Below are 22133 nucleotides of genomic sequence, written 5' to 3'. Positions count from 1 at the left end.
CTAATTGTTTTATTTGAGTGTTGATTATTAAATAAATATGTGTTTCATTTTTGAGGGTAAATGAAAAAAAAAATATTTTCAGTTTTTCTGTTTCAATAGAGAAATTATTTATTTTCATCGCTACCACTGAAGGGTTGATGGTGACAGAATTATCCTTTTTGGGTGAACTATCCCTTTAAGCAGCACACTGTCAACTAGACACTGGCCTCAGCCAGATGGAGTACATGTCACACTTCCTGGAGTTCTAAGGATAAGCAAGTGTATCAATTAACTGGAAACAAAATAAGAAGGTTCCACTTCAGTAACCAGTGAAATGACCCAGTTGTCATTCCCAATGTAATTCTGATGAGATAATAGGAGAACGAGAAACCCCATTAAACAAGAGAGTTACAGAGGATCGCAGAGTCATACTGACATTGTCCTCATGGCATGTACTCTGATAGCTTGGTCACAGCGAGTATCAAATTTCCCAGCGTGTTATGCCTGCTGCTTGACATGCTCAGGTGGTAGGATGTCGAAAGAAGGGTGAAACCCAATAAATGTAGCTGGATGCCTGCGGTAACACTTAAAAAGACGAGTGGAAATGAGTTATTACACTTTCCATAAATGGCTGACCAAATAGGCCAAGAGTTCACGTCGAGTCAACACTGCACTTGTTTTGATGGCTCAGTACAAGAGTGCATGGGAAAAGTAGGAGACTTGATCCAGAGGGAAGACTCAAATGTGCTGACACAGATCTGTCCAGGAGGTCTCCAATGCCACAATATACCACGGTCCTCAAACTGTAGTGTGCCATAGTGATTGAAGATCTAAGCTTGAAACCAAAAGGTTGTAGGTTTGAATCCCACAAATGTCAATCAATGAGCAATCTCCATTGCGTTCCAGAGGGATAGCTGTTGAAATTTGTGTTCCTTTTGCTCAAACGGTAGATTACAGCACTAGCAACACAAGGACCAAGGTCACAGGTTCGATTCCCAGGGAATGAACACGCTACACGTACAACTTGAAAGTCACTTTGTAAGTCATCAAGTTATCAATATCAGTGTGAACAACCTTTAGGATCATGTGACACTGAAGACTGGAGTAATGATGCTGAAAATTCAGCTTTGATCACAGGAATAAATTACATTGTAATATATTTTAAAATAGAGGGCAGTTATTTAAAATTACAATAATATTTCAGAATTTTACTGCATTTTTGATAAAATTAATGCAGTCTTGTTGAGCATAAGAGAATTCTTTCAAAAACATTAAAAAGTATCAACAAAAAATCATTAAAAAAAATAATTGGCCCATATTTTGGTGTGGTCTGTATTTTGTAACATTCATTAGTGTCAAATTGTTATAAAAGCAATGTCAAAAGTCAAAATCAAAAATCAATTGTGAATAAAGTTTCTTGTGCATTATTTCCATGATGCAATGCCTATGAATGCTATAAATAATTCACTTCTGAGAACCCTTAGAGGGGAGCGGCTAATGGAACAAAACCAATGACAGCAGCAGAGCCAAACAAATAAGTTTTTTTGGAAAGAATGCAAGAATATAAATCTGTCTCGCTTCAGCAAGTATTTCTCAATGTTGTTTTGACACATGCCAACTCTCATGGCCGTCTGTTTATTAGGATTAAAGGTTGAAGCATTTAATCACCTTAAACACGGAGCGACTGTCCAAACACCGTTACCTTATTATCACTGATTTGAGTCACGAACGTTTCACATTTCGTCTCAATCCAAAACACTTATCCAATTTAGCTTGTGTCAGACAGAAACATGCTACCAATCCATTTTGTGTTACCATACCAGACACCTTTCTGCAGACCGCCCGATGTCTCACGGGAAGAGCTACAGGTTAATGACAGCCATAAATCATACTCTCCACACCCTTACATACCATGTTTAAAATCTAGAGCATGTCTATAAAAACAGCTACACATAAAAAAAGATGCCAGACTCATTGACTTGGTATGGCTCTGAAGTGCTAGGTTTATAACATGGCATCAAGGCAAGGCCATCTGACATTTAGGACGCTGGAGTTTGAAGTCACCCTCTGAAAGTGTGTCCTGATCGACTTCAGAGGAACAAAGGCCAAGAGAGTTCACAGCTCAGACGGCTGATAGGTCAGTTATGGGTGTCAAACGCAGCGGGCAGACACCAGTGTTAAGAAAGAAAAAAGCTACTCATATTTTTAAACTATAATCAAGCTACTCTTTAGGTAAAGTAATTAGCTAAACTACAACATGCAAACAAAAAGTAGCTAAATACACTGAAGCTACTTGAAGACAAAATGTTTTTTTTTTTAAAAACGCATTTTTTTAAACTACTTACTAATCGACATGCAATTGATAATTTAACCTGATGCATATTTTTCTTGCACAGAAACATGGTTCATTTAACTCATTTATTGTTCGTTCATTTAGGTCAACTCCCATTTAGGGTACAACAATAAACTTGGACAGATAAATCCACAGCAAATAACCAGAAATACTGCCTAACTTATATCATGCTAAATTATATAAATATTTAGTTTACATGAACTGTCAGAACAGGATTTTCCACTTTCCCACACCGCAAAAGCTAAAAACATGCCTATATAAATCAAATGTACTAATCAACTGAAACTAAAAACTGTCAGACTGACTAATGAACCATTTTGTAGCATCATAACTTTTAGTATCGAATTTTCAGTAAGATTTTGAAATGTTTTCGAAAGAAGTCTTTTCTGCTCACCAAGGCTTTGTTTTAAAAAAAAAAATTGAATAACTTTTCTATTTGAATTTATTTTAAAATGTAATTATCTTCAATGTTGAAAACAGCGGTACTGCTTAATATTAGCAAGGAAAAACTTGATACATTTTTTTCCCAGAATTCTTTGATGTATAGAAAATTCAAAAGAATAGAATGCATTTGAAATGGAAATCCTTTGTAACATTGTAACTGTATTTGCTGTCACTTTTGATCAGTTACTTTCTATAAAAAAAATCTTATTGAACCAACATTTTTGTTACGTTAACACAATCAAATGATTCATATCTGGTGCAAGAGCTGATGGAAAACATGTCAGCATGTGGTAAGTGGCACAGATGTGAGGTTATGTAAAGGTAACTTGTGTTACTGTACCTTTAAATATATATATACACACACACACACACACACAAGCTCATATTAAATTGCACAGGGAGATGCCTAAGAGGGATCTCAGACTAGACAGATCCCAGATGAAGATGTTTCTAAAACTGCTTTTACCTGGGGGAGGGGGCGACATGGGCATGTTTAGGTGAAAGGGAGGAGGGACCATCCTCCCCGTCCCGTGGGAGCTCCTCACAAGCCTCCAACTTCTCTTCCTCCAGGAGCTCGGTGATCTGCAGGGGAGAGAGAGAGAGAGAGAGAGAGAGAGAGAGAGAGGGAAATGTGAATACCACAGGCCTGCTGACACCACTTCAGCAGCATTTATGTCTAATTCATCATTAGTATTATTACATTACATGTCAACATCTTACACCCCTGTGAGATCCAGGCATTATGCAACACCCCACACCTACGCCGATTATCAGCAGGGAGCCTAATTTACACGCCTGCATACGCGATTACACGCATGCTGACTCGTGACATCACACATACGATGGTGATAACTACAGGATGTTATATAATGCTGCCATGGATCCTGATGTTATTAATTAGATACACTCATTAAAATTATTATTTTATTTATTTTGAGCATGTAATTCATATACATTTTAACAAATGTAATATTAGACAATTATGGTGCATTAAATAGTTTTAAGTCATATCTTATCTTTATACAGTGGTGGCCAAAATTATTAGAACACTAGTATTTTCTCCAGCTAAAAAATATTTTGCTGTAGTGTGTGAGTAGGAAATATCAGTTTACATTTCCAAACATCAATTTTGCCATTAATTGTAATAATCCATTGAGATTTTTGTCTGAGTGCTCCACACAGAGATCTGCTCTGATCATCATCAGTCTGTCTGGAATGACATGAAGAAACAGAACAAACTGAGACAGACTCAATCCAGAAGAACTGTGGAGGACAACGTCTCCAAGACGCTTCAAGAAACCTCCCTGCAAAGCTACAGCACTGTTCAAAGTTTTAGCCACTTGTGTAAAAATGCTGTAAAATGAGGATGCTGTCTAAAATAATGTCATAAATAGATTTTCTTTGTCAATTAACTTCTATTAACTAAATGAAATCAACATTTGGTGTGAGCATCCTTTGTGTTTAAAACAGCTTTTGCCCTCGGTGCACTTGCGCATAGTTTTTCAGGTAGCTTTGCAGGTAGGTTTCTTGAAGCGTCTTGGAGACGTTGTTCTCCACAGTTCTTCTGGATTGAGTCTGTCTCAGTTTGTTCTGTCTCTTCATGTCATTCCAGACAGACTGATGATGATCAGATCAGATCTCTGTGTGGAGCAAACAAAAATTTCACTGGATTATTACATTTAATGGCATGTTTGGAAATGTAAACTGATATTTCCTACTGACACACTACAGCGAAAGATAGAAATAACTGACTTAAAATCATTTTAGCTGGTTAAAAAATACTAGTGTTCTGATAATTTTGGCCACCACTGTATATCTGAGTGCATGCGTTTATCACTAGTGTGGCTTTCCTGAAGACTTGAATGAATTACGTAACACAAGAGTCTTGTGAAAAATAGGTTTTGATGAAATATGTGCTAACAGTCAGTCAGAGGAATTCAAACCACGGCACACGGCGTTCAAGGCTGCACATTCGTGTGTAAATCCATCTGACAGTATTTAATATCAGACAAACTTTGGCACTAGCACACCATCAAATGCACCCTGCATCTGCTGCAGTATTGCTGCCATGTTGCCATAGCAACCATTTCCCTCCACATCTGATTGGCCGAGCGGGGCTGCTGTTGAGCGACCGTGCAGATATGAGTCACATGCAGCGTGCAGAACGGCTGCCGAAGGCTCGGAGGATGACTGCATCTTCACACATCTCTATATGCTTCCAGCCACGGTTCACTCTCATTTATCTTTTGGACACTGAAGCCCCAGATTCTGCAATTTTAGGCCCTTTTATTTTAGGATCTTTCATCTTACCTGCCTTTCACACTATATTTCTCCAGACTAGAGTGTTATATTGCACATCTTAGAGGTGGGAATCCTTAGGGACCTCACCATTTGATTTGATCTGCTTTTTTCAGGAAGACAATGCATTGTGATTATTCAGCAACAGCACAGCTCAAAATGTGCATCTATGTAAAGCTCTAGCATAAAAGTATAACTTTAACGCATTCTGAGTCACTTTGGGTAAAACTGCTTTTGGATAAAGGTGCCAAAAGCATAAAAGTAAATGTACATAATGATGCAAAATGCTAGTTGGTTGCTTTCTAGCCGAAAACTTACATGCAGTGTAATGTCTGTAATGATTTGTCCTCCTATGTTTTTTTGTCAATTATCAGAATTAATAATAGTAATAACAACAGTGGCAAAATGCATAATAATAATAGTAATAGATTATAATACAATTACAAAATACTAATACAACTATTAATTTTATTATAACTAATAAATGCCAACAACAATAATTATTAATATTATTATTATTATTATTAGTAGTATGTATTATTATTATTCTATTTCATATCTTAATTACAAATAATAATATAAAATTACAAAATACCAATACAATTATTATTAATTGTGTTTATTATAACTAATAATAATGCCAACAACAATAACTACTATTATTAGTATATATCATTATTCTATTTCTTATAACTTAATAATAATAACATAAAATTACAAAATACTAATACAATTATTACTATTAATTTTGTTTATTATAACTAAAAATAATAATGCCAACAACAATTATTATTATGAGTAGAAGTATTAGTATGTATCATTGCTATTCTATTTGTTATAAGTAAATAACAATCATAATTATTATTAATATTAATAATTTGTGGACTGATGTAGAATTGTTTTGATGTCTCAATGGACACAAAAACTGAGGTGTTGTAAGAAAATCAACAAAGTAAAACTTGCAGATGTGAAGGAAATGAGCCCTGCCTCTCACCGTTTCATTATTAGAAACTACTGCTTTCAAAACATGACCACATAGTCTTAAGCACTGATGCTGCAGCCAGCGTGGGGAAAACATCCTCGCAGCTTCATCCATGATGTTTTAATACCTCCAGGAAGCTGAAGCACGCAGAAACTCTTTGAGACCTTTGTTTGGCCTCAGAGGCTTTGTTAATGTGCCGCCTCCAGATTATACAACAACATCTGCATACAAAAACCAACAGCAGAGAGCTGACTGAGACTCTAATTAAAGGCACTCTTCATTAATTAGTAAAAACGCTGTCAACCCCACACACAAACCAAAGAGGAAAAACAACCCACACGAATGGAGAACTCATCTCACAGCCTCTGAGGATCAGAAAAACAGGCTCAGCAACTGTGTGTGCAAAGATCTGCTGCGTTGCACGGTGACATGCTTTACTTCAGTGTCTGGCCACAACAGGTCTGAACATTTCAGGGCAGAAACAGGAATTTGAAAAACAAAAAGGACACAACCTTTTTACAGTCACCAGAGTTTGAATGATAAACACACAACAGCAAGTGTTGCTAGGGAGATTAGGGCACGGTCACCAGTCAGGGCTGCTCATAATAAGCCGTGCATCCTTATATGGACAGAACATCGTCCACCTCTGTCCCAAGTCCAATCTCTTAGTAATATGCAATTATCAAAATGATTTAATCTTAGGCACTTATGTAACAAACTCTGCCAATTCAGAATGCTTTATTCAATGCTAAATGACGCCAGCCTTGACATGGGCCAAACGATTACACAAGTCAGCTCCATCTCATCTCAATGAGCCCCGGGTGAGGCATATGATCAGTGTTTTGGAGAGTCTCTGGAGCGGGACACGCTTAGAAATAAATCTGTGATTTATGCCCATATTGATTTCAGCATATGCCAGCTCCTTGAGCACTGGCCGGAATCCAGATAGGTCACCCAGGACCTTTCCCATGCTGCTTACATTTGTTTCTGTCCCTTCTGTTTCTTATGCCGTCTCTTACAGTACGGAGGAAAAAAAATTATTTAAAAAAAACACTTTAAAAAAATTGATGTTAAATTGTACAAGTTTCATGATTTATTGAATTAGACATGCTTTTGACAAATTTAATTTAACCCTTAACAAGAGTCCAGAAAAATTGAAATGGAACAAAATGGAATTAGGATAAATAAATAGATAGATAAAATGTAATTTGGGAAAAAATAAAACTAATTTCACAGGGCCCAACTAGCTCACAGCTCTGGTCCAAAACTTAATGAGCTTCGAACATAGTGTGCATTTTAAGGCATCATCGATGTGAAGGCCTGGTCCCGAATATTTCATTTGGCAGCAAAATTGTACAGTTACATTTACTGTTTTTAGCTATTTTTGCATGCAAAATCCAGTAATATCAATAGGAATCTGTGCAATCTGGAATTTCATGTGAGGCTGGAAGATTTTCACATTCAGATTTGGCACCAGCTTCAAGTTGACAATAGACAGTGGACCTTTTTTTTGCCCACAACACTATACTGAAATTCTGCTGAAATGTTGCTATATGACCACACCTGTACTATTTTACATAATGCATGCGAATACTATTAAATGCTGCAGTGATGAAGTATTTAGTAGGCCAAGCTGGAAGTTACAGTACAGAAGTCGTTTCCCTTGACAAAAACCCAACAGGATTTTCTTGCTGGCTTCTGGATTATTGCAGAAATTAAGCCCAGTGAAAAACAAACGTTAATGATTCTTACGTTTTGTTCATGATCAAATTCTTCACAAATGAACACAACTTCTATGAATTTTAAAGCCTAAATACATTATACAACTGCCAGAAACAAACATTTCCAACGGCTCTTTCAGTCTTGATTTAAAAAAGTGTGATGCTATTTAATGTTTCTGACAACCTCTGTAGTGCCATTTAGCGACTTGTTAGCAACTGCCTCTTTCAAGAAAAGCAAAAGCTTGAACAAAATCACAACTGAGGTATTACTGAAGTATTGTATGTCATAGAATTAAATGTGAAAATATTTTGAGCTTGTGTTAACCACATACCCTACGTCTGGCATTTAACCAAAAACACATTCAAAACCCTTTGTCTTTTGGCCTACAAAAACACGTCATCCCTGCAGCAGTCCACTGGAATCAGTTGTGAGTTACGTCTATGTAAAGCAGTTTAATGATGGCTAAGGTGTTGACTGAAAAGGCAGCTGTCTATGTAGAGATTAGACAGCAAGGCAGCTCTCCAGGTTATGCTGTTTAGATGAACCTTTCCCAGGTCTGTATATTTCTGCCTGTTATGAAAAGACCAGCGCAGGTGCCAGAACCAAACTTTCATCACTCGGTTATGTAACTGTGGTTAGTATTGTCTTTGTACAAAAGGGTTGTTTCCTCTTTTTTGCCAGTCTGACTTAAGGGAGAAGGAGAAGGAGAAGACTCTTGGAAAGAACTTACAGCCCATTATTAACCAGACATGTAAAGTCTGGTGATGTAAGAAATCTCAAGCTCCCTAAAAGGATGTGAGTGTCATACAAATGAGATTTAAAACGATCTGCACTTTCAAAGAAAACAAATGACCGTGAGAGAACCTGCAGTCTGCAAACGCTCACAGACACACCGAACGCAGGACACACGCCTTGGGATGGATTTCAGTCGATTACATAACACTGCAGACGTTAATATCCTTCTAACACTGCTTTTCCTTTTTCTGTGCTTCACATCTGCTTGTGTAAAGCGCTGCCTCCACCAGGAACTGGGCAAACGGCACACATTTTAAAAGCTTTAAACAAACACAGAGCGTAAGGATATAATCACCTTTTAAAACTCAAATCGCAATATCGCATTTGCAAGGTTTGGGCAAGTATTTCATGAGGAACAAAGCTAATACCGACTTACACTAAGCCCATTGATCTAGAAAACAAATGTACAACTTCATCTAAAGCATTTGTAAGCGCTACACTAACAACTAGCCGTGCACTGATCAGGAAATATGATGAATATGAATATATATTCATTTTAAAACTGTTACAGGTTGAAACGAATCCAAATCACCGATAATTTTCTAACGCCTTTTTTTATCATCGGTTTACAATGTCTTTTTGTAAAATGTCAACATTTATGGTAATATTCTGTTCTCACTCTTTGGGATATTAGCAATGATCCCACTTTATCCAATACTAACTCTAAATAATTATTGGCATCTGCGATTTGTTTACTCTTTGGGGCTTGGTTTAAGTTGTCACAAACCACTTTTAATAATGCATTTACAAAACTACTCAGTGATGTTAACCCAGGATAAACACACTGCATATACAACATCTGCATATACAACAGATTTACCACCACTAATGTATTTGTTGTTTAATTCACTTCTGCATCTGTTTGCATTTTCGTTTTTATCTCTAATTGGACAGCGCTTCAGCTGAATGTGAAAATAGACATGCTACAATTTATATGAAAGATAGAAATAACTGACTTAAAATCATTTTAGCTGGTTAAAAAATACTAGTGTTCTGATAATTTTGGCCACCACTGTATATCTGAGTGCATGCGTTTATCACTAGTGTGGCTTTCCTGAAGACTTGAATGAATTACGTAACACAAGAGTCTTGTGAAAAATAGGTTTTGATGAAATATGTGCTAACAGTCAGTCAGAGGAATTCAAACCACGGCACACGGCGTTCAAGGCTGCACATTCGTGTGTAAATCCATCTGACAGTATTTAATATCAGACAAACTTTGGCACTAGCACACCATCAAATGCACCCTGCATCTGCTGCAGTATTGCTGCCATGTTGCCATAGCAACCATTTCCCTCCACATCTGATTGGCCGAGCGGGGCTGCTGTTGAGCGACCGTGCAGATATGAGTCACATGCAGCGTGCAGAACGGCTGCCGAAGGCTCGGAGGATGACTGCATCTTCACACATCTCTATATGCTTCCAGCCACGGTTCACTCTCATTTATCTTTTGGACACTGAAGCCCCAGATTCTGCAATTTTAGGCCCTTTTATTTTAGGATCTTTCATCTTACCTGCCTTTCACACTATATTTCTCCAGACTAGAGTGTTATATTGCACATCTTAGAGGTGGGAATCCTTAGGGACCTCACCATTTGATTTGATCTGCTTTTTTCAGGAAGACAATGCATTGTGATTATTCAGCAACAGCACAGCTCAAAATGTGCATCTATGTAAAGCTCTAGCATAAAAGTATAACTTTAACGCATTCTGAGTCACTTTGGGTAAAACTGCTTTTGGATAAAGGTGCCAAAAGCATAAAAGTAAATGTACATAATGATGCAAAATGCTAGTTGGTTGCTTTCTAGCCGAAAACTTACATGCAGTGTAATGTCTGTAATGATTTGTCCTCCTATGTTTTTTTGTCAATTATCAGAATTAATAATAGTAATAACAACAGTGGCAAAATGCATAATAATAATAGTAATAGATTATAATACAATTACAAAATACTAATACAACTATTAATTTTATTATAACTAATAAATGCCAACAACAATAATTATTAATATTATTATTATTATTATTAGTAGTATGTATTATTATTATTCTATTTCATATCTTAATTACAAATAATAATATAAAATTACAAAATACCAATACAATTATTATTAATTGTGTTTATTATAACTAATAATAATGCCAACAACAATAACTACTATTATTAGTATATATCATTATTCTATTTCTTATAACTTAATAATAATAACATAAAATTACAAAATACTAATACAATTATTACTATTAATTTTGTTTATTATAACTAAAAATAATAATGCCAACAACAATTATTATTATGAGTAGAAGTATTAGTATGTATCATTGCTATTCTATTTGTTATAAGTAAATAACAATCATAATTATTATTAATATTAATAATTTGTGGACTGATGTAGAATTGTTTTGATGTCTCAATGGACACAAAAACTGAGGTGTTGTAAGAAAATCAACAAAGTAAAACTTGCAGATGTGAAGGAAATGAGCCCTGCCTCTCACCGTTTCATTATTAGAAACTACTGCTTTCAAAACATGACCACATAGTCTTAAGCACTGATGCTGCAGCCAGCGTGGGGAAAACATCCTCGCAGCTTCATCCATGATGTTTTAATACCTCCAGGAAGCTGAAGCACGCAGAAACTCTTTGAGACCTTTGTTTGGCCTCAGAGGCTTTGTTAATGTGCCGCCTCCAGATTATACAACATCTGCATACAAAAACCAACAGCAGAGAGCTGACTGAGACTCTAATTAAAGGCGCTCTTCATTAATTAGTAAAAACGCTGTCAACCCCACACGCAAACCAAAGAGGAAAAACAACCCACACGAATGGAGAACTCATCTCACAGCCTCTGAGGATCAGAAAAACAGGCTCAGCAACTGTGTGTGCAAAGATCTGCTGCGTTGCACGGTGACATGCTTTACTTCAGTGTCTGGCCACAACAGGTCTGAACATTTCAGGGCAGAAACAGGAATTTGAAAAACAAAAGGACACAACCTTTTTACAATCACCAGAGTTTGAATGATAAACACACAACAGCAAGTGTTGCTAGGGAGATTAGGGCACGGTCACCAGTCAGGGCTGCTCATAATAAGCCGTGCATCCTTATATGGACAGAACATCGTCCACCTCTGTCCCAAGTCCAATCTCTTAGTAATATGCAATTATCAAAATGATTTAATCTTAGGCACTTATGTAACAAACTCTGCCAATTCAGAATGCTTTATTCAATGCTAAATGACGCCAGCCTTGACATGGGCCAAACGATTACACAAGTCAGCTCCATCTCATCTCAATGAGCCCCGGGTGAGGCATATGATCAGTGTTTTGGAGAGTCTCTGGAGCGGGACACGCTTAGAAATAAATCTGTGATTTATGCCCATATTGATTTCAGCATATGCCAGCTCCTTGAGCACTGGCCGGAATCCAGATAGGTCACCCAGGACCTTTCCCATGCTGCTTACATTTGTTTCTGTCCCTTCTGTTTCTTATGCCGTCTCTTACAGTACGGAGGAAAAAAAATTATTTAAAAAAAACACTTTTAAAAAATTGATGTTAAATTGTACAAGTTTCATGATTTATTGAATTAGACATGCTTTTGACAAATTTAATTTAACCCTTAACAAGAGTCCAGAAAAATTGAAATGGAACAAAATGGAATTAGGATAAATAAATAGATAGATAAAATGTAGAAACATAATTTTCTGTAAAGCTGCTTTGCAACGATTTGTATCGTGAAAAGCGCTATATAAATAAACTTGAATTGAATCCAACAATTTACTTCCGTGGCTGCCGTCATATGCAGAGCACTGAGACTAAGCTCATTCATTATTAGTGTCCGTGTACTGTGTGATGCATGCAGCGATTCACAATATCATCTGGTAGAGATCAGTGGTTGATTGAATGGTGCATCCTTGTCATGAACTTTTCTGGGCTTTGAATAAATAGCATCAGTTTCATACAGATGAGCAGCACTTATGTCAATAATAGCACTGCTGAAGCACATAAGAAAGAAAGTTCACCTGGTCATTAATGGAGCTGTAGTCATTGGTGTTGGAAATGTCATCGTCCTCTGAGTCAAAGAAGTCCTCCTGGTTCTCCAGCAGTTCTGCCAGAATACGGCTTACCGACTCCTGCTCTCTCAGATCCTCCGCATCCGTGTCTAAACTGCAGAACGTAGACAGCAACGTATTTAAACGCGTGTCATTTTCTGATGGTAAAATACTTTCTTCTATATCAGCTTAATATGTCTGTAGACTGATTTCCTCAACTGTGTAAATGCTGACTTTTTGGTGCAAAATAATTAAAATATTGCTCTGTTTGTTTGAGAATCCAACCATCTGGGCTCTAAAACATGAGCTAAACCATTCGTGTGAGTTTGGGGCAAGACTGTCTTGTCTGTCTAACAGGAAATGAGTGTTTGGGAATCAGTTTGAAAACTTAATGCTATTCCATTTGGTGAGTCTAAGGGGCCGTTCACACAGAACGCGTTTTTTCCATTCCAATGTGCTACTTTTCCATTGTTTTTCTATGTAAACGCTAGATGGATGTGTAACCGTTGTGCTCGCGTCTTTTGCGAGTGCCACATTTTTAAGATGCCACGTCAAGTTAAAAGAACTTAAACTTTTACACATAGCGTCACTCATCAATGTCAGTTCCAAAACAGTGGACCAATCAGAAGACCCCGGAGGCGGGGCAAGCAGTGTGAGCTATTCTTTACAGTAGCAAGTTGGCATGGCAACTGTTTTATTTGACGGCAACATGGCAGAGGAGGCATTCTGCACTGTGCTTTTAAAAAAAGCATTCCTGAGCACTGCGTTTCTGGTTTTTAGACGCGTTTTGTGTGAACGCCCCCTAATGCTGCAGAAATGATACATTTCAGAGCTAATTTTCTCACGGATCTCCACACAATTGATTCGACAGTCAACCTCAACATCATCTACCCTGCCCTTTGAATTAATCTTAGCTCTGTTTATCATCTGACCCTATTTTAGACTTTCCCACACAATCGAAACTGTGAAGATTCTGTGTGGGCGTATACCAGTATAAACAGTCTTACACTGGAAAAAATGACTGTTCGCTCTTCCAACATGATTTTCTCTTCCGCAAGCAAAATAGCTAATATGAATTATCAGAAACTATAAAAGCATCTTACTGGAAAATGTCTGGCCCAAAGACGGCAGCGAGAGCTCCTATGCTCCAGCTCTCCTCCTGAAGAGACGCCACACCCGACAGAAATCGGCAGAGGAAGCGGAGCAAACTGTAATTGACCTGCGGCAGCTGTTGAAGGAAGTACTTCATGTTTCTGCCCAGCTCTTCCTCACTGCTGTAGTCTAAAGGAGAGCAAACAAACCAGCGGTCAGAATGAGGAGGAAGTTCAGAGGGACGTGCAGTTATTATGATAGTAGGTGAGCTGGCTGATGTAAAGGCGTGAAAGACTATGGCCATGCTTTGATGATGCAATCATATTACAAGTCTGTCAAATTGCCAGAACATTCCAGAAGGTAAAACGAGCATTTGGAGAGAGATGCAACTTAAAGGGATAGTTCACCCACAAATGACAATTACCTCATGATTTTCTCACCCTCGAGCCATCCTAGGTGTATATAACTTTCTTCTTTTAGAAAAATACAATTGGAGTTATATAAAAAAAATGTTCTGGCTATTCCAAGCTTTATAATGGCAGTGAATGGGTGCTGAGATTTTGAAGCACAAAAAAGTGTGTTCATCCATCATAAAAGGTGCTCCACACGGCTCCAGAGGGTTAATAAAGGCCTTCTGAGATGAATCAATGTGTCTGTGTAAGAATAATATCCATATTTAAAACTTTATGAACCGTAATCTCTAGCTTCTGCTAACTGTCTTACAAGTGTTCATGAGAGAGTGGTGTTCCAGCGGATGACGTAGGATGTAGCCGTAGCGTAAGCCAGAGAATATGCTAGACTCGCCAGAACCATGTTTTGTTTACAGCAAACCAGTCTGTCACTTCTTGGCTTATATCGAAATCCTCCGACATTTTTCTTTACAAATCCTCGTTTTGTACTTCTAATTCGTGACCGTTTTGCTCTCTCTTCCGCGCTTCCACGTTTGTCGCTTCTCACCGGAGCCTACGACAGTTAGAGGAAGCTAGAGATTACGGTTTATAAAGTTTTAAATATGGATTTTATTCTTGCACAGACACATTGATTCATCTCAGAAGGATGATCTTTCTTACACAAGGCCTTTATTAACCCCCTGGTCCCGTGTGGAGCACTTTTTATGATGGTGAAATTTTTTTTTTTAAACTTTAAAAATCTCGACCCTCCATTCACTACCATTATAAAGCTTGGAAGAGCCGGGACATTTTTTAATGCATCTCCGCTAGTATTTGTCTGAAAGAAGAAAGTCATATACACATAGGATGGATTGAGGGTGAGTAAATCATGGGGTCATTTTAATTTTGGGTGAATTATCTCTTCAAGCCAATTCGGACAGCTGGTAGGATAACAGAGCTTCATCCACCTTGATAGAGCTGCATTATTTGCGCCTGTAAGCCTGCAGGGATGATGGGCTCGGGGAGCTCCTGCAGGAAGAGGCGTAGCAGGCTGACGGCGGATGCCAGGTCGGCCTCCTTCTCCAGGTTGACTTCAACGCCGCTGTCGTAGCGCTGCCTGAGCCATTCCACGCGTTCTGCGTTCCCGTTCACTAGAAATAGACCCAGGTGCAGCCCTCCTACAAAACACAAACACACAGCTCACTAAGACAAACCTACGTGCAGAATAACATATAAACATCTCACCGAAGAGACTCTAATCGCTGAATCATTGCACAGAGAAGCTAACTAAGTGGAGCAGTTGCTTGTTAAACTCGTAATCCCTTTAGTCAGATCTGTCAGATCATTATCTCCGTCTGCCATCTATGAGATAATGAAACAGACTTGCAGATTTTTTAAAGAGAACTGTGGCAAATTTTAATTTCAGTACGGAACAAGTTTACATTCTTCAACCCAAATGTTTAGAATAAAACCAATAATGGATATTTTTACGGCTGGGTTCTTGACTGAAGCACTTTTAAAATAAACTCTAGATTTCTGCCAGATCAGATCAGAAGCTTCCTAAAAGCTCAGTTGGCAAATCAGCATTAGCCGGTCTGTCTCGGTTCCCATTCCTGGTGCTCTGTGTGTGTATATAAGACTCTTCACCGCATGAGGGGAAGCCACAACGTCGCTCGCTGTTATGTCTAAATTAGCTTCAGTACAAAAACATCCTTCCGTATGAAACGGTGGAGGAGAATTGCCAGTGTGCTGAACTCAGAGAGGAAGAGCTGGTGTTTGGAGACGACAGTGGCGGCTAAAGCCCTTTAAAGAACTTAACAGCCCTGCCAACGTATCTTCAACATCCTGCCTGTGCTGCAGTTTAAACATCAGGCTGTAGTCCTCATCTCTTTAAAGATAATTTAAAATATTCTCACAGTCTGCTGGATGTGCGAGTGAGAAGTTCAGCAATTTGCAGATACCAGTCTTTGAAAAAGAGTAAAACGTGAAGGACTCTGCATTTACGTCTCTACATGCAGCAGTTAATTAGTAGGTGAGAGACTCGCTGTATTGATACCGTGGTATTATAAAAAGCCTCGGGCCGAAAAATTTTCTTATTTTCGCTTTTAACTCTGTGATTTTGCACAATAAAGGAAGTACATCTTTGATCTGGGAGTACAGGGAAGCCACTCCTATCGTACAGTCAAACCAAACAACATTTTTGGCCTTATCAAGATGAAAATGTCATGCTCTGCAACTTTGATAAATACAAAAATATTTAAACTATTTATGTAGCTGCTATATACTCTTGTGTTACACAACCTTGCTGCATATTTGAGAGTAACGACTTTGGGGGGATTTGAAGGCATATAAACACAATTATTATGACATCACATCATACCAATTACACAACCTTCCAAAGTTTGGGGACAGTAAGTATTTTTTTCCTAATATTTTTAAAAATTAATCGCTTTTGCTCATTAAATTAATTTGATAAAGTAAAAACTGTAATATTGTGAAATACTATTACAATTTAAAATAGTTTTCTATTTTTATATATATATTTTCTATTTTAATATATTATAAAATATATTTTCAGCATCATTACTCCAGTCTTCAGTGTAACAAGATCCTTTAGAAATAATTTTAATATGCTGATTTGGTTTTATGTTGAACTTTATGCTGAAATTAATTATCAAACTGTAGTAATGCTTAATATTTTTGTTGAAAACATGTTTTTATTTTCAGAATTCTTTGATTAATAGAAAAGCATTTGTCTGAAATATTTTGTAACATTTTAAATGTCTTTACTGACACTTGTAATCAATTTAATGCATCCTTGCTGAATAATAACAAAAAGTCTTATTGACCCCAAACTTTTGGATTGGAATGCATATTTGATACACAAACTCATGAAGTTAAAACCAACTAAATTCAAGTGATTGTTAAAAAATAAATAAACAAACACAATAAATCACAACAGCATGGTATTTGAAAACCACAACAAGCTCCAACTATCTGAATACTGTAATCTATGTATAAAGAATGTAAAGTAAGTAAGCTTACATTCTTTGATGACTTTAGTATATTCTTGAACATATTTTGATATCTGTATGAATGTGTATATGTAACATTTTCATTTGCCTGAATGTTTCGCAAACCTCATAAAGCCATGATTCAAATGATAAATATGCACTATCTGGTCTTCATTTCTGTCCCTGGAGTAATTTCAGTAACTATGATGCTGCTATCAGTGATGGCTAGAAAGAAAGTCCCATGAATCACCAGGGTCCCCCCTGACTCACCATGCTCTTCAATGTACTCGACGATGCTCCTGACCAGCAGAGGGACCTCATGTCCTGGCTGCCCGCTGTGCTGCACCTCCTCCAGGGGGATCCCGAACACTCTGGTCGTGCTGAGGGAGTCACTGAGGGAAGTATTGAGGCTCTTCCTCATCGCCTCCACAGCCTAGCTGCTTCAGTCCGTCTGCACACAGAGATGCCCAGAACAAGGTCACGTCGACCGGCCAGCTCGTCACCTCTCTGTACAAACACGCTATCATGGGTGGGGCGCGAGCTCAAATGACCAACTCCGGACAACGAGAACAAAACAAGCAGAAAATTGGAGCGGGACCTCTCCCATTCTTATCGTGTGTGAGCGTGGAGAGGAGGAGAGCTTAAATAAGTAGAGCGACTGTCATGTGTAAGGATCGTACAGTCGTCAGATGCGGCACGCCGATTTGGTTGATGGTAGCAGGTGCGATTCTCCTTCAACATGCAAATTCCATCACAAACACAGCGAACAAGCTGTTCACGTTAAGGAAAAACTCTGCGACTGCATCTGATTAGCGTTCGGCATGATCAGAAATGTACACACAATCTGAACTTGATCCGTCGAGACACCTGATGTCTTCATGACAACACCAGCTGGTCTCACACATCTCATCTCAGCAAGTATGATTGCAACATGAATTGATTTTTTCGTCACAGCAGAGCTTACCTTGTTGTAGAAATGCCCAGAAGTTCACTTTATCTCCTGCTCCACTCACTAGTAGTAAACGAATTGTTCAGCTATGGTTGCTTCAGGTTATGGCAGAAGATGAGCCTGTAGTTCCTCATTGACGGACCGCAAATCCTGTTCAGGACTTCAGTGGTTAAGCTGGAGGAAATAAAACACACAGAGAATAGCAGCATCAGCAAATGCATCAAAACGGATAATAATCTTTCTGATTAAATACTAGCTGGGACACATTTTCAAACCACTTATGAACATCTGTGGTCTGAAAAACGTATCTGGTGAAGTTTAAATCTCAATTAGGCAGAAAAACGGCAGGCAATCTGCTCACCCTGCTGCATATGGCATCACATGAACCACATTTAATACTAAGTGGAATTTTAATCCAAACAAGGTTTCCAATCATGCAACTGAAAGCCTTGATGCTTCACTTTCATTTTTCTTGGAAAAGGAATGTTAATAAAAGTGTTCAAAGACTCTAAACATGACAAACCTACCGTTTAAAAGTTTTGGGTTGTAAGATTTGTTAATGTTTCTTAAGGAAGTCTCTTATGCTCACCAAAGCTGTATTTATTTGATCAAAAAATACAGTAAAAACAGAAATATTGTGAAATATTATTACAATTTAGAATAGCTGTTTTCTATTTGAATATATTGTAAAATGTAATTTATTTCTGTGATGCAAAGCTGAATTTTCAGCATCATTACTCCAGTCTTTAGTGTCATATGATCCTTCAGAAATAATCCAAATATTCTCATTTGCTACTCAAAAAACATTTCTGATTATCATCAATGATGAAAACAGTTCAGCTGCTTAATATTTTTGTGACAACTGATGCATTTTTTCCCAGGCTTTTTTGATGAATAGTAAGTTCAAAAGAACTAAAATAAAAATTATTTTTTTGAATGGCACTTTTCCAAGTGTCTTCCAGGATGGACCTTTTTTCTGAAATGTATACAGTGTTACAGGTCATTAGAGCTACTCCATTACTTGTACTATCATTTACACGAATGACTTTTAAGATGTTAAGAGCACTGTGCCAAATTACAGACCTCTTTAAGGCACGACTAACTACCCAACACCATGTGGAACAGGAACAAGACGTCCCGAAAACAAATAGGAACGATGTGCGAACTGACCCCTAACAGCAGATGTTATAATCTGCAGACAATTGAGAGTAGATATGCTTCTAATCCCACATATCACGCACGATGACCTTTCACTCACAATGTTGGCCATTGTTAGAGAAGCTAAAAGCGGCTCAGTGCTGAGACAGTTAGCAGAGAGCACAGTATGACCATGGCTCATTCCTCAGAGCTCTGGAGAACACATAATGGGACGATGCTGGAATTTTCTGCAGGCAAATCTCTCCGCATCTCCTTGGTGACATGATGTTTGCAAAGCGAAGTTGTCTTGGTTACTGGTTAGTTGGCAAGTTTGTAGATGCAGTCACAGAAAAGCATGTGATAGATACACAAAGAGCGGCTGCAAACATTCCAGAACATTCCCTGGAACAACAGTGTCCTGAAGACAACCTAACAAGGAGATTATCAGCCCACTGACAGCACACAAACCAAATCTCAAACGCCAATGACTAATTCATAACTACAGCTATCTTTAGGGATGTCTTTAAAAAGGATATGCAATTAGGAGGTGCTCAAGGTTAAAACTAGATCTGGCCATTCAGTACTTTATTGTAGGTGGTATCTGGTAATCAGATAACAGGTAATAACAGGTAATCAGGGGAACTGGGCTGAATGCAGCACTTCAAATTCTGATATAACACTTTATGGCACTAGTAGTAAAAACTCTTGATATGAATTTTTACTGTCTCACGAGGCAGCACTGCACTGAAATGTCTCTACTTTGTATTTTTCTCCCTCATAATTGTATGTCATTAATTCACCTCAAACCTTTACACTACGAGTAAATCACTCACGCGACTAAATTTTGCACCAGGTGACTAAATAATGTCTGTCATTAGTAGGGGTGGGCCATATGACCAAAATCTTAAATCACGTTATGAGTAATTTTATATCACAATAATGATATATAACATGATATACTTTATGATATTAAAATATTTGATACCATAGCATTTTCATAATCCTTGTCACCAAAGTCAATATCAAACTAATTCAAGCCTAAAAAGAGACAAAAAAACAAAAAATTAATTCAAGCTCACTGAAGATAAATAAACAGTCATTGATTAAATAAGGATAAGAAACTAATTGCAAGCAATATGACAAAAAAAACTACAAAAATAAGAAACGCTACATACATTGTGTAAATTAATTAGTCTATAGTTATATAAACTCACATTTATATATATATATATATACAGTGGGTACGGAAAGTATTCAGACCCCCTTAAATTTTTCACTCTTTGTTATATTGCAGCCATTTGCTAAAATCATTTTAAGTAAAAAAAATTTCCTCATTAATGTACACACAGCACCCCATATTGACAGAAAAACACACACATATGTGGGTGTACTGTGTATATTTATTATGTATATATAAATACAAACAAACACTTGCATGTATACATTTAAGAAAAATATGTAATGTTTATATATTAAATATAATATAAATTATATGAATATAAATATATACATGCAAATATTTTCAAAATATATACTATATGTGTGTGCTTTTATATATACACGTAATGAATAAACACAGTACACAAAACATATATTATGTAGACAAAAATGTTTATTTTGGATGCGATTAATCGTGATTAATCGTTTGACAGCACTAATATATATATATATAAATGTATCTTAAAAACATATTAATGACTAAAGACTGATAACACTGTATTCAGCACAAACTGGGCTACAATAATATGTGAGCAGCATGAATGTAGGGCTGGGTATCGATTCAGATATCCCGATTCGATTCGATTCCGATTTCGATTCGCAAGCTCTCGATTTAAAAAAATAATAATAGGGCCCTATAAAATGTTCTTAATTTTTCTGGTAATCAGATGAAGGCATAAAACATTTCATTTGATTAGGATAAATTAAATTAAAGTAAACCCTTTTATTTTTTGGCAAACAAAGTGCTGCACAACAGAGGTTTACTGTTAAAATTAAAAAGAAAACAGATGTGATTATTCTTTTAAAAATAAAGATGTATAAAACGAAACTGAAACCAACGTTGGGTCTCTCATTCCAAACAAAATCAAATGTGTCCATATTTGCGATGTATTTGAATGGCAAATTATTATTTATTATGTAGCCTACTTCACTCGCGTTCCAATATCCACGATATTTCCAATAGTTCCAATATTTTACTAAATTTTTTTTTCCATATGTTTGACTGACTGTATTTTATTATGATAATGAACTGGCTGCATCGTCAAGGTAGCAATGCTTAACTGTGTGCGCGCATGCGGCGCCGGTGCAATCACTTGAATTTTTTCCTTCTAACAGTGGAAGAAACTACTCCTTTTAGTCCTAAAGATAATCGGAATTGTAAAAGGTTTGCCTTTATTTGTGTACATTCACAATAAAAACAAATCTTTGTGCTTTTGTAAAATAATCTTTTACAAAAGCACATCCATCATTTTGAGATAAAATGCAAGACAGAAAACCATTTAACCATAGCACGCCAATTTTCCAGTTAAAATATTAATATCAAGTATAAACGTGATATTATTTTCCTATTATTAATTTAAATATGAGTCACATGACTGACCATGTGAGCAGCGGGTTTGTAGGATTACAGAACTCGCTCTTCCAATGTAAATAAAATCACCATCGGAAGGCACGAGTTTATCACTGCGGTGCCACGCAAATTTATTTTTACAGATGTCCACATGAGAAACAATAACTGTCTGAATAGAGCTTTAGTATCATTCCCATTTTATTAGTATTACTGTTAGTTATTTTTTTTTATAGAAACATTAAATGATCAGTGATGTCTCAAACACCACCACATATCCATAATTCATTAAGTTCAATCATTTTCATTCATTTTAGTTTAGCCTAATTGTTATGCTTTCAAGTCATTTTGTGAAGAGACGCTAAT

At 37.1% G+C, this 22133-nt stretch overlaps 1 protein-coding gene across 4 annotated transcripts in view; it reads right to left on the bottom strand.

Annotated features, from left to right (window-relative positions):
• fam13b (family with sequence similarity 13 member B) overlaps nt 1–18236 on the bottom strand; it is a 38147-nt gene extending 19911 nt beyond the window's left edge. For all 4 annotated transcript variants that reach the window (XR_001610551.1, XM_016289639.1, XM_016289641.1 and 1 more), the window contains exons 1-6: nt 18080–18236; nt 17386–17566; nt 15070–15279; nt 13724–13901; nt 12591–12735; nt 3243–3358 (exon numbers count right to left, since the gene is read on the bottom strand). Coding sequence is in view for 3 of the 4 variants with exons in the window: in XM_016289639.1 (XP_016145125.1) it covers nt 3243–3358; nt 12591–12735; nt 13724–13901; nt 15070–15279; nt 17386–17536 (800 nt within the window). In the remaining variant the exon portion in view is untranslated. The remainder of the gene's footprint in view (nt 1–3242; nt 3359–12590; nt 12736–13723; nt 13902–15069; nt 15280–17385; nt 17567–18079) is intronic.
• Between the last annotated feature and the right edge of the window lie 3897 nt (nt 18237–22133).

This window comes from Sinocyclocheilus grahami, unplaced genomic scaffold (genome assembly GCF_001515645.1).
Source record: "Sinocyclocheilus grahami isolate Dianchi unplaced genomic scaffold, SAMN03320097.WGS_v1.1 scaffold250.1, whole genome shotgun sequence".
NCBI classification, from domain to species: Eukaryota; Metazoa; Chordata; class Actinopteri; order Cypriniformes; family Cyprinidae; genus Sinocyclocheilus; species Sinocyclocheilus grahami.
This window is presented reverse-complemented; position numbering and strand designations above follow the sequence as displayed.